We start from the raw sequence: 14,383 nt of genomic DNA on the forward strand, positions 1-14,383 counted from the left end.
GCCTAAATTAACGTATGTTTGTATTAGTTAGAAGGTTAACAAATACCTTAATGATATCACAGATGGAGTCGGATCAAACATTTGTTTCCAGTAGTTATATGTATTCTGTACAAGTACTTACAATGCAGAATTTTAAGTACAATATCCAATCGAGTTCTATTCAGGCGCATCATGTTGTTAAATAAATAGGATGATTTAAATCAATTATTTCGTCTTCCACTAAAGGTCGAACAAAATCGATATCTCTGAAAGTAGCTTCATAAACTTTATTCCGATTTGAAGAGTTCATTATATATCAATGGAATGATAGGAGACAAGACAAATGATCCTCATAAATGACGAAACAAACGAAATACTAGAGATGTCATAAAGTATTATCATAAAATATTGTTATAACGGTAAACATCTCCGCAAAAATGAAAATAATCTATGAGTAATAACACTAATCTACATTATTCTTCAAGTGAATGCAAATTGATAAATTTGATAAAATATTATCTGCTTCTTATAAAAAGGTATACGTGTATGAATTTTTGTTAGTCCAATATAAAATATCTGATAGCAATCGTGTGATAAATAATATGGCATCCGAACGTTTACGTAAATTGGTAGTGGACATTGCCAAAGAGAACGATTACGGAAATCCTGAAATAGCTATCAATCCAATAAACACTGGTGGTGCAAATTATACTTCAGCACTATTCACGATTATTGTATCTGAATCTGACAAAGAAGACCTAAATCTGTTCGCTAAAGTTATCAACGTTAATGAAGCTATTCGCTCACAATTACCAGAAGGTATCTTCGACATAGAAAGATTAGCCTATGAGGACCTTTTAAAGAAATATGAAGATATAGAAATTGCACAAAATTTGCCAAGTAGCAAAAGGTTTGTCATACCCAAATATTACGGATGCAATCCGAAATTATTCGAAGAAATCATAGTCCTTGAAAATCTAACTGAAAAAGGTTTCACCACATACGACAGATTTAAGTCTATAGATTGGGAGTACGCTGCCAAAGCTGTAGAGACACTAGCAAAGTATCACGCTTTATCTATGGCGTATAAAGAAAAGCACCCAGAAGAATTTAAACAATTTACTGACAATCTGAAATTTCAAAGGGAAATGTTCACAGGAGTTCTCCGTCAACTGTTTGTACAGCGCACAGCGACTGCATTAGCTGTAACATCAGAGAAACATAAAAGTAAACTGGAGAGATATTTGAAAACTGAAATGACCCTAGACGCTGTAATCAAACTTAGTGAATCTCCTCAACGACCTGTTCTCTGCCACGGGGACTACAGACCGAGTAATTTAATGCACAGATATAATGAGGTACGTACAGATCTTAAGTCTTTGTATGATATAAAAAAATATGCAATTTCCTTTATAATTATAATGTCAGTCGAAAAGTCGACACTAGGCTTCCAAGTTAGTTACAATATCTGAATACGCCTCTTTCAGAGGCGAAACATGTGTCACAATATGGGTGTAGGCTTAATAACGATCGGATTTGCCCAGTAAAGAAAGATAGTAATACCTCCAATAGCGGTGGTCAAGTTTCCACACTGAACGTTTGTGGTCTCACACATGCTAACAGTAATGGAATTAAACAAAATCATATAAATCCATTAAGTAATTAAATTAACTTCAGCAAAATAACACTAATTTCGATAAAATACATGATAGACGCGTTTGTCTGTAGAGATAGATCAGAAAATATCCTAGTCAACTTTATAACATTAGTTTCCCTCAAATATAATTTAATCTAAGTAGTGTTAATCATTTCTTTTACAGGATGGGAGTCTTGAAGTGATACCTGTAGATTTCCAAACGTTACAATATGGATGTCCCATATCCGACTTGCTATATTTCATCTTCACGGGATCTGATGAGAAGTTTCGGAGGCAGTACTTCCAAGACCTTACTGACCACTATTACCAAGAGCTGAACAGTGCCCTGCGCGCTCTGGAGCTTAATCCTGATGTTATATATCCTAAAAGGGCCTTTGAACTGGATTTAAAAGAGGTACAATACTGTTTTTTTATATACAACTAACTGTACCCATGGTTTCACCAGCATGAAATTTATTGCCTACGTGTTGTTCTCATGTATAATCTATAGTACTGTAAAGTTTCATCAAAATGTGTTCAGTAGTTTTTGCGTGAAAGAGTAAGAAACATCCATCCATACTCACAAATTTTCGCATCTATAATATTAGTAATATTAGGTCTGTGGTTACTCTTACATAAAAGATGGAGATAGAGCTTGTTAGTTTTATGGATCTATTAATCCCATTACCAGTAATATACCCTGTATCTTTGGATCTACAAGTATCTAAAAAGTAGATTAATTTGGTAAATAACCACATTGTGTAAATTCAGAACCATTTATTAGTTTAGAACATTTTCTATCACATACGAAATTCAGTGTCTAGTTCGGCGAGCTGCCTCAGTTGAGAAGTCTCTCTAATACATTTATCAGCTAATAAATTTATCTTTAATAAAGTAATATAGTATAAAGTTAGATGAATTAGACTATCGTAACAATTATATCTTTAACTAGCTGTGGCCGTGGTTTCACTCGCATGACATATAGCATATGTGTTATTCTCATGTATGCTATATTACTGTAAAGTTACATCAAAATACGTTCTGTAATTTTTACATGAAAGAGTAACAAACATCCATAAACACAAACTTTAGCGTTTGCGATACTAATAAAAATGAGATTACCTATTATTTACTGCATTTTTAAATTGACTACTAGTCTGCATTACTAACAATCATTTCCCTATTTTCCCTTAGTATTGGTAGGTTTACTTCATTAATTTCATTCATAATTTAAGAGCTACGCTCTTGTCGGTGGAGCTCTTGCCACTTTCCGTGATCTTCTATCATGCTCTTTAATTCTTGATACGACACGACTCCCATTTTGTCCTCAATTTGTTTGATGTAGCTATTCCTTGGTCTTCCCCTCCCCCTCTTTCCTTCTTAGGTTTACTTATTAGACTAATCAAATCTTCATTGTTTCGTTTTAGTTCTTACCATTCGGCCTCATCATTGCCATATTCAGCCTGCCTATCGTCACCGTCGAGGTAGAAGATGCTCCGTCCATGCAAGCTGATAGTAGTTTGGAAAAAGTGGCTAAAGCTAAAACCGGGTCATCATATCCAGAGAGGATGAACGGCGTCATCAACGACTTCTTCAGATGGGGCATCATTGAATAAGAATGCCTGTAAATCTGTATCAAGTATTGACAAAATAATATCATTATTGATAATTTAATTTACAATAGTAGGTAGCGTATTTAAATTTTAAATAAAAGATACTAATTTACTCATTTGGTCATATACTGAGATTTATCCTACATGTTTGACCCACATTTAACAACGTATTCTTTGAAAATTTTATCCTAATCCATTCAGCCGTTTTATGAAACCTTAACTCAAAAACAGAGGGGGAAGGGGATTGTTAGTAATGTGGACTCATGACTCCATTACTAACAATGTACCATATCAGGTTGACCTCCACGCGGTTCCCCCTGGAAACTATCGTGATAAATTCCTGGTGAATTTGTCACGATGGGCTAACTGACTTGACCTCATGCTCATCTTATCATCCTCCACTGGTGCCCCGCCAACGTAAACCGTTAGCGCAGGCGGGAACACCATCCCATTATCATCCATAAAAAAAACTCAAAAACAGACAGATATTTTTGCGTCGTAACGATTTTATAACTTTGTTTTTATATGTAAACATTAGTCTTCTTTAAATCTTTATTAGGGAATGTCTATGAAACCTACACAATTATGTTTCAACTATAGTATTTGCTTTCAAACAATTATCTAATAATCACAATCAATTATATAGTAAGTATATAGATTGAAATAAAATGAAAGGCAATGTGTCAAAACCGATGAGTTCCCTGAAACTCTTTTGTTTAATCTAATATTTAGTTGTAGTACATAATAGTTCCGAAAATGAAACTAGATGTCGCTGTCTCATTTATGTATAATTTCTACATCGCGGTGGCAAGATATTTTTGCATTATGTCTTAAGTTATAGCACGTTTTGTAAAGAGAGAGAAAGAGAGAGGAATATGTTCTAACTACGGAATATACACATGTCTAGTACTATCCTTGGGTTTCATTTACCTATAGGGTCTAACATCTAGTACAGTTCAGATCATTAGTACAGCACTAAATACTTTCTAAATTAATTGATGTAACAAAGTTCTTGCATTTTGTTGTCAGGTAAAAAAAAATATTTGGTCTATGACACGTCTATCATAAATTTTGTTTTTACGAGTGTTATTCGTATTAAGACCAATATTTTTTGTTGTATACATAATATATAAATTATTTAATTTTAACGTTTTACATTTATATATTTACTTTCTACAGAGCCGTCTACGTCAGTACCTCGTAATAATAAAAGTATAATCAATTATTTGTATGCAGCCATTTAATTAGTCATAACATTTTCAACATTACAATTTACATTAAAATAATATTTAAGTATATATTGATTCTCATTAACTAATACAAAATTAAACATCAATGAAGACAACAAAAATATATATGTATAATAAATCAATAAAAATGTCTTAATTGTTATACTACTTGAATTAATATCTGAACACCACATCAAATGATTCCCCATCTGATGAAATCATTAATGATACCATTGAGTCTCTCTGAATACACTGCGCCAGTCTTCACCTCCAAAAATGTGGCGAAATCGTTTTCCCCGCCCAGGGAAGGTGCGTCTTCCGCGTCCACAGTGATAATGGGAAGAGAAAATAATCCCACTAGCAGTCCAAATGGAAGGAACTGAAAAGTAATAAAAATTAAATAAGTAAACTGGCAAATAATGTCAATAGCAGCCTTTAGGCGTACGTTCTTAGATCACTTTAGACTTTTACGCAGCAAAGTGTATCTAAATGTAGACAACAAAAACGTGAAAATCTAATGGGAAAAGGATTAAGTCATATATTATCCTTTGAACTAAAACACAGTCGAGCAAACTGCTAGGCAGTATGATGTAAGACAATTTATATAAAGATTATCTCTTCTATTGGGCAAAATGTGACTTCTGTGAGGATTTATAGATTAACTTTATTTTTTAAATAAAATATAGTATATTTTATTTAAAAAACAAAGTTAATTTATAAATCTTAACAGAAGTTTGTATTAAAAACTCATATTGTAATGGGAATTCTAATGGACGCGTCGTACCTCACCATGATGACGACAAGTCGAAACAATTGTCTCGAAAGACATAATCAGTAAGTTAATTAAAGTTAAAATAGACCCAATAAAATAGTTTTTTTGTAAAATATAACTTATTACAAAAAAGAAAATATTATCCTGATATCGTGTAAATAAGCTCTAAATACCCCTTTAGTAATAATTACCAAAGCTTTAGTATTTTTACTATGACTAGAAGTGTTTATATTAAATTTATTTGAATAAAAATTATTTATTTTAATACTACAGAAAATAGACGAGGAAAAATGTAAAAGCCATTTGATACAGCACAATGAATTATTGAGGGAAATATAGAAGGAAAGAGCGGGAGAGGAAGACCAAGGCATAGCTACATTAGCCATAGATAAAAGACATAATTGGAGCCGTGACGTTTAAAGAGTATGAAGGAAGATCGTGGAGAGCACCACCGACAAGAGCGACGCTCTTAAATTATGAATGAGTGAAAGATTATTTCTAGTTTTGATAGGGCATTTACAAACCTCTTTGACATCTAAATCATACTCGTCCTCCGGGTAGATCTTGTTTGGGTCCAGGTTCAGATTTCGGAGCGCGCTGCACAACTCACGGTAATAATGATCGATCAGATCCCAGAAATGTCGCCGGCGGAAGTTCTCATCAGAGCCCATGAATATGAACGACATCAGATCTATCAGCGGAGAAGAAGCCCGTAATGTTTGGTAGTCTACAGGTATTACTTCTAACGTGCCATCCTGGAAAAAGTAATAATAAATAAATAAATAACCCTGAACAATTAACGCAGCGCCATCTAGTGCCACGATAAGCAGACTGGTACTGATATAAATAAATAGCTATTTCTTTGTAAATTCATACATAATATACATAGACTACACCCAGACCCATACAAACAATCATACTCTTAAATATATGAGGAATCTAACCCGCGACCATTAGAAGTAAAGCGGTGATCTAAACCGCTAGACCACCGAGGTCGCCAAATATAGAGTGAATCTGTTTATTTGTTTCTTCGAATCTGTTAATTCGACTAAATTCAAACAAAATAGAGTTTAGACGGAGATTTCTTATATAATAGATAAGATAGTGACGCAGTACAGTTACGAGAGAAGATAAAAGAAATCGTAACTTTAAAAACATATAAAAATGTGATGTCTTTTTTTTATTATTATGAATGGGTTTGCGCTTGGTCTTACCTCATCTGATGGTAAATGATGACAAGACCTCAGATGTAGCGCACTTACCCAGAAAAAATCTATTCACAACAGACTTGAAGAATCCAGGGTTGTATTTCTCCGAGAACACGAAAGCTGGAAATGTGTTCCATTCTTTGGCTTTGCCTATTAGAAAGGACGACGCGAACCGCTCAGTGTTAATATGTGGAATTCAATTGTCAATGTCACATTTGTTATCAAACTCCGATACCGTTTGACCAATTTTATGAAATTGTTGGTGTATATTTAGTAGTCTGTGTCTGAAAATCAGTAGGCTGTTGTACAGCCCTAAGCAATAAGAGTATCGCTATATAGACATTTATATAGCAAGACAACCTTTTCCGGGTCAGTTACTATTAAAATACATATACTATGCTATAGTATTCGTATTAATATCACGAACAAATATAAGTTAACTATATGATACGGACGCGTAATAATTTAGTCGAGAGGAATTACAATGCGTGAGAAGTAATCGTGTGTCATGATGTATTATATGACGTTAACGATTCTGTTCATGCATATAAGCTGTAGTTACCTCTAAATTTTGATTAACTTTTCATCCGTTAAATTACGATTACATTCTAACAGTATACCTAAGTTTCATTTAACGTACCTCATTCAGTCTATGCATTAAGTTGCTCGCCCTATAATCTCCATGACACAAAATGTTACGAGGATTGGATAAATAAAATTTTATCAGCGTTTGCGACGTTACATTGTTGTCTAGATATTTCTCTAATTTCTCTTTATTATTTTCCCATGTACCATTTAAAGCTGTAGCTTTTAACTTTCCGAAAGTTGCTTCCATAACTGTTACAAATGTATCTTTGTCAAATTTCATAATTTCTAGAAGCTTGTTGTATTCTTCTGGATTTTCTTCACTGTAGGCTATCGACAGAGCATGGAACCTCGCCAAAGCCTGCACAGATTTTGATGCATAGTCCCAGTCTACTGACTTTAGTCTATCATAAGTAGTGAAACCTTGCACTGCTAGATCTTCAAGAACAATGGTTTCTTCAAAAAGATTTGCATTATGACCATAAAACTTAGGTATACGTAGTCTCTCAGAGATAGGCACTTTGTGGTCCTCTTGTATTTTTTCATACTTCTTCAGTAAATCTTCATAGGCATGACGTTCAATATCGAAAAAGTTTAAAGGCATTTCCGACCTTATTTTCTCACCAACTGTACCAACTTTGGCAAATAGCTGTAGGTCTTCATTCCCAGGTTCAGAGACCGTTATGGCAAACAGCACTGAAGTGTAATTGGCACCACCGGTAGATATAGGTTTTATATCTATTTTGGGATCTCTATAATTTCTATCTTTAACTATATCATCGAGCAATGTACGCAAAATTTGTTCTGGCGTCGACATCGTATTTATAATGTTCACAGTCGATCCTGTTTTACACACTAACACAATAACGATACAAAAGTGTCTTTTATAAATCACAGATAATGGTTTATCAAATTATCTACGCCACTTGTTCGCCAGCCGTCAGAACGTGTTGTGTTGCCGGTAACTACAGTTGGTAATGAAATTCGAGACTAAAATGTAACCAAAGACTCGTCATCGTCAAAGTTCCTAAATATATTTATTATTTCGGAATGATAACCTTTTTTTTACATTTTTTGTCTCGAATTCTATATTCGATTCTTGTTTGAGATAATGTTCAAATGACGGCCTCGAAGGTCTAGTGGTTTAGCACACCGCTTTATTTCCGATGGTCGCGGGTTTGAATCCTCGCACGGTGCAAATGAGTATGATTGTTTGTATCGGTCTGGATATTTTCTATGTATATTATGTATGTATTTACAAGCCAGTTGTCTAGTAAGTACCCATAACATAAGCTCTGCTTGCCGTGGTACTAGAAGGCTCTGTGTTAATTGTCCAAGGTAAAAATATATATCTTATATATAAAATTCTCGTGTCACAGTTTTCGTTCCCATACTCCACCGAAACGGCTTGACCGATTCTCATGATAATTTGTGAGCGTCTGAGAATCGGCCAACATCTATTTTTCATCCCCCTAAATGTTAGGGGTAGTCCACCCCTAAATATTTTTTTTTTATTTTAAGGCAAAACAACCTTTGCCGGGACAGCTAGTATATATATAGTATAGTATATACATATTTGTTATTTATTATATGTTATTTTATGCAATTGAATGACATGGACGACTCATTAGCTACATATATACATGAACAGCACTACAGACATCATATGTCATCAAGTCATCACTGTTATCATCAAGTCATCACTGTTGTCATCAATGTCATCCCTCTTATATTGTCCCTATTTCACTGTCTACAACCGAAACAGTTTACAAAACAAACTGCTCGGCAGCTGCAGTACATGTGACTGAGGTATCCAGGCAAAAGAAATGAAGTCTGATAAACATCTATTCAAAATAACACACAAGTTTCTTACTCATTCTTCTTGTAATGAGATAAAGATATGGGTTTCGAATGAGTGGTAGAATAAAAATATGACTATTCAAAAGTGTTTGTAATGAGTTTATTTTGCCCAATTTACACTCAGCCCGAGTGGGCAGGGAAGAGAGCAGCGCGAGAGTGTAAACACGAGTGGAAACACTTCCCATGCCATTGGCGCTGCCACTCGCGCTGCCCGGCGCTCCCTCGATTGTCGATTTTTCGTGCGCGAGTCAAAGGACTGGCAGCGCGAGTGGCAGCGTGTTTTTATTGTACGTTTACATTCAGCCGCTTCCCCTGCCACTCGCGCTGCCGGAAATATTGCCAGACGACAACTGAGCAAGAGAGCTGAATAAAGATTATTTCTATTATTATTCAAAAAAGCATTAGTGGCTGAAATAGGTGCCACTGAGACGCGCAAAGATTTTACAGTCTGTCTAAAAAAATGCAATAAAAAATGTTGACAATTAGCAAAAATATCTATAAATATCTCTAGACGAAACGATAAAGTAACAAAAAACAATACTTGAAATAGTCATTATTTTTAAAGTACGGTTCACAAAAAGCTAATGACTGATAATATCAAAATACTTTACGACCTTGGCTAGTTCGGTGTTACTAGTATTATATATGTACCTAAGTGGTGATAATATATCCATTAATATAATACATGTATTTATATATAAGATAACGTATATTTATCGTTGTTTATAAAAAACAACAGAACTCTATAAATATTGCAACATACTGTCATTACAGGAAGTGATGACAGTCTGTTGCAGTGATGATTATGGTAACGATCCCACATCGCAAATATAGGCAATTTTTAACTGCCTATAACTTTTGAATTTCGTATAGTAGATCTAAAAGAAAATTAAGAGTGCGCGAGAAATAATTATTAATATCGGACCTATTTGTTACAGAACAAACTGTTTTGGATTAAGAATCCGTATATAGAATAAATAAAAATGGAGAGAGGTTTTTTAGAAAAGAAAATAATTAATGAAAAAGGCACGAGAAATACGATTTCGACCTGGAAGGACGTCCTCCATACTCCGAACAGCTCAAAAGAAGTAATGTAACACCAAACTTACTCACCTTTGCTCAGCAACGTCCTGATGTGTAGTACAGTTTAGTAGCCACGCACTCTAGAGTGTATATTTTAATAACAACAATTATTTATATTAATTAAATAAATAATTTTCTTATTTTAAATATGGAGCGTTCTTTTTATTCCAGTTCTTATTTTCAATTGATTTTTTATTCTATTATATTACCAAGCGCCCTCTGCTTCAGTAAGCAAGCCGGTGCTTGATTCACTCACAGCTGACATTCGTCGGCGGGAAAATTTGTAATTGGAATTGCTTGAGTGAATGAAATAGATAGTCATGGTTTATACAAGGATCCGGAAATTAGGAAATTATGTCAAAACAAATATTTTAATATTAAATTAATGTTATTATTCAATAAAGTATTCATACAATTTATTTAAACAGTAATATATTTTATTTATAACTAAATTTGGTATAATAAGTATTAGAATATTTATCTACGGGCTGTATTAGTAAATAACTTAATCATTTATCTAATTATTATAATAATTTTGGTAATTAGACATTTACAAATATTGTTTGCGATAGAAATAGCTATATAATACATTTAAAAAAAAAATTCAAATTTGTAACGTCACGTATGGAACATCGTTGTTGTTTTGTCTTTATATACATTTTTCACTTCTTCTCGAACATTCCGTGGCGTCACTATTAAATTCAGTGTACAATAAATTCTAACCATTTTTTATTTCATTATTATAACAAATTAAACATAGCAAGATTCCTCCAACAAACAAGTATATTGTTGTAATTTACACCGGTAAAGGCACGAAATGTGGAATAACAAAATAAAATACCTTCATTATTCGTAATATGCACCCATTTTCATGTAGATAAATAAAATAAATTTAATTTAATTCACCGTAATGTAGATAATACAGGGTGGCTCAGAAGTCACTTTACATTTTGAAAATGAAATAACTTTTTTTCTATTAATATATTTCTTTTTCTCTTTTCGAATTAAAAAATATAATCCCTGGAAATTTTTATCATGGATAAGTTAACAACAGAATAGCGAGTGAAGATAATTGAATTTTACTTTGAAAATGAATGGTCAATTGTTGCAACGCAAAGATCGTATATTGGCCATTTTAATGTTCGACATCCCCTGCCATAAGGCAGGCCTGCAATAAGGAACTTATACTATGTCAAGGTATGGCCATAGAGAATAATTTTATTGCCTTAATTATATAACACCCCATCTGATGTAATCGTTGATTATACCATTTAACCTTTCCGGAAATAACGAGCTGGTTTTCATGTTAAAAAAACTGGACATGTCGTTTTCGCCGTCCATGGAAGGTGCATCCTCAGTGTCCACCGTGATGATGGGAAGGGTGAATATTCCAATAAGAAGTCCATATGGTAGAAACTGAAATATAAGATTAATAATAATATCGCAGGAAAATTCACACAACGCCATCTAGCCCCAAACTAAGCAGAGCTTGTCGGTACTAGACAACTGATATAAATATATAGATGCATTTTTTTTTAATAAATACATATTATTAATAGAGAACACCCAACCCGGACCCCTCCGATCGAGCCCTCGTCGAATTCAAAAGGGATCGATATTACGACGGCCTGAGCCGAGGTTCGAACCCCTAGTGGTGCCCTCAGACTAAAGTCGTATCCGTCAGGCAGGAGTTGGTCTTCAGCCGCTCCATAAGTCCTTCTGCGGGTTTCGGTGCCATCCGCACTCGCCCCCTAACGTCCGGTGAAGCTGTAAAGGCCAGCTGCAGCCAACAGTATTAAGAGTTGACCGAAAAAAAACCCAAACTGGTACAAATAATTATACTACTTGAATACAAAGGTTTGCAATGTTCGCGGAATCGAACCCGCGACCATCGGAAGTATATACTATGAACCAATGAATGATGAAATGATCAAACCCGACATAGTAGTACATTTTCTGTTAAATTTACTATATTCAGCAAAATCAAGGGATTGAGTGATTGATTGATGCATTGATGGATTGATTGATTGAGGGATCTGAATAATCTGAGAAATATATTATTAAAGCTACAAACCTCTTTAACCTCCCGATCGAACTCGTCCTCCGGGTACACCTTGCGAGGGTCTAGACCCACATTTTCAAGTGCGCTGCACAACTCCCGGTAGTAATGGTCGACCAGATCCCAGAAATGTCGCCGGCGGAAGTTCTCATCTGATCCCGCGAAGATATAGTAGAACAAGTCTATTAGCGGGGTAGTGCCTTGTATAGTTTGGAAGTCTACAGGTATCACTTCCAGTTCACCATTCTGGAAAATATTTAATTTGGTGCATTAAATACAATTTTTGTATGTTACTCGCCCCGGCTTCGCACGGGTGTACATGTATTATATATATAAATCTTCCTCTTGAATCACTCTATCTATTAAAAAATCCTCTTCAAAATCCGTTGCGTAGTTTTAAAGATTTAAGCATAGGGACAGACAGCGCCAGCGACTTTGTTTTATACTATGTAATGATTGTATTGGTAAACGAGCGAGCAGTACAGACACTATGAGCACAATGGACATCACGTATTGTTATTGGAAACAAATAGTATATCTAATGAATCTTACATTCACTTTATAGGAACAATAAATTGAAACGAGAATAAAGATTAATTGTTTTGTAGAATTTTGTTTTATGTTCATGGTTACTAAATAGTAGATAACTTAGTAACTATGAACATAAAACAAAATAAATTAAATTGTAAGTACTTAAAAGATATTTAAACACATGATAAATCTTATTTTCAAATTCAAATTCAAAAATCTTTTATTCATGTCCTACATTCCTATCCTATTAACCGTTTATGAACGTAAAATTTTTACAATATATTTTTAATTTTTTCCCTACCGTCCAGTTCAGTATATAGATCCTAGATCCAATTGAGAAGAACTGGCAAAAAACTCAATTGAATATTTTATTCTTTTTCTTGAAAACCCAGTTTATTTACAATGTATATATATAGGTGTCTATGTCTAACATTAAATGAAAATCCCGTGAATGAACAACTATTGCCATGCACGCTCGTCATTCAAGTAATCGTTTTGTAAGTTTCAAATATTTGAATAAAATGTAACGTAACAAAGAGATAAAACGAAGCCTCTAGTGTTGTTGTTGACGTTTGAGTAGTATAAGTAAAGTCTGAACAGGTAGTTCAGACTTTACTTATACTACTCAAAAAAGAAGAAACCACTACCAAAAAAGAGAAAACTAAAATAGGACAGAAGCCATCTAGTCCCTGCCTCCCTCTAAATGAACGATAGGACTAAATAATACTAGACTAATCTTGCCTAAATACTTCTGAAGTCATTAATTTTCAAGGTATTCTGATACTTTACATACCTCATTCACTCTATGCATTAAGTTGCTCGGTCTATAATCACCATGACAGAGAATCTTTCGGCGGTCTGTCAAATAAAACTGTACCATGGTCTTCGCGTTGACATTCTCGTCCAAATATTTTTTCAATTTACTTTTATTGACTTCCAAAGTTACACTCAAGGCTGTCTCCTTTAGCTTATCAAACGTTGAGTCCATGAATGCAATGAATGCTTCTTCTTGAAATTTCATTGTGTCTAGATACTTCTCATATTCTTCTGGATACTCCTCCTTATAAGCTATAGACAGAGCATGGAACTTCGCTAAAGCCTCCACTGATTTTGATGCGTAGTCCCAATCTATTGACTTTAGTCTATCGTACGTAGTGAAACCTTGCGCTGATAGATCTTCAAGGACAATGGTTTCTTCATAAAGTTTAGCATTATAACCGTAAAACTTGGGTATACGTAGCCTTTCAGTGGCGGGCACTTGGCGGTCATCTTGTATTTTTTCGTACTTCTTCAGTAAATCTTCATATGCGAAACGTTCGATATCGTAGAAGTTTGTCGGCATTTGGGAGCGCATTTTTTCACCAACGATACCAACTTTGGCAAACAGTTTCAGGTCTTCATTGTCGGGCTCTGAGACTGTTATAAGAAATAGCACTGACGTGTAATTGGCACCACCGGTAGATATTGGTTTTATACTTATTTTTGGATCTTTATAATTTTTGTCTTTAAGAATATCGTCCAGAGATTTTCGTAATATTTCCTCGGGGCTCGACATCGTACTTGTTATTACGTTCTACACGACTAACAGTTATCGAACTTCTTACACACTGACACAGAAACGTAAAACAACGACTTTTTATAAGTTTATAGCAGATAATGAGTTATCAAATTATCTTTGCTTCTACATTTACCTATCGTCAGTCGCGACGCGATATATTTTTTGTTGTTGATGGCCCAATTATCTTTGTTGCGTTATGGTAATAGGCCCCATTGAAAGGTTATGTGATGAAGATAATTTCTTTAGTCCATCCAAGAGAATTCATCAGTC

General features: G+C 34.3%; 3 protein-coding genes across 3 annotated transcripts; 1 reads left to right on the plus strand and 2 right to left on the minus strand.

The window, feature by feature from the left end:
• Positions 1-581: 581 nt before the first annotated feature.
• LOC131842068 (uncharacterized) lies at positions 582-3,231 on the plus strand. Its single transcript, XM_059190546.1, has 3 exons — positions 582-1,337; positions 1,800-2,030; positions 3,043-3,231. Exons 1-3 carry the CDS (start codon positions 582-584, stop codon positions 3,229-3,231), a joined length of 1,176 nt encoding a protein of 391 aa, XP_059046529.1.
• A 1,359-nt stretch (positions 3,232-4,590) lies between these two features.
• On the minus strand, positions 4,591-7,951 carry LOC131842060 (uncharacterized). Its single transcript, XM_059190498.1, has 3 exons — positions 7,078-7,951; positions 5,754-5,984; positions 4,591-4,836 (listed from the first exon to the last, which is right to left on the minus strand). The coding sequence occupies exons 1-3, from the start codon at positions 7,837-7,839 to the stop codon at positions 4,651-4,653; spliced, it is 1,179 nt and encodes a 392-aa protein (XP_059046481.1). The 5' UTR covers positions 7,840-7,951; the 3' UTR covers positions 4,591-4,650.
• A 3,244-nt stretch (positions 7,952-11,195) lies between these two features.
• Positions 11,196-14,113, minus strand: LOC131842120 (uncharacterized). The gene is made up of 3 exons (XM_059190640.1): positions 13,349-14,113; positions 12,040-12,270; positions 11,196-11,381 (listed from the first exon to the last, which is right to left on the minus strand). Exons 1-3 carry the CDS (start codon positions 14,108-14,110, stop codon positions 11,196-11,198), a joined length of 1,179 nt encoding a protein of 392 aa, XP_059046623.1. The 5' UTR covers positions 14,111-14,113.
• Between the last annotated feature and the right edge of the window lie 270 nt (positions 14,114-14,383).

This window comes from Achroia grisella, unplaced genomic scaffold (genome assembly GCF_030625045.1).
Source record: "Achroia grisella isolate CSIRO2021 unplaced genomic scaffold, CSIRO_AGI_Agris_v1 utg1080, whole genome shotgun sequence".
NCBI classification, from domain to species: domain Eukaryota; kingdom Metazoa; phylum Arthropoda; class Insecta; order Lepidoptera; family Pyralidae; genus Achroia; species Achroia grisella.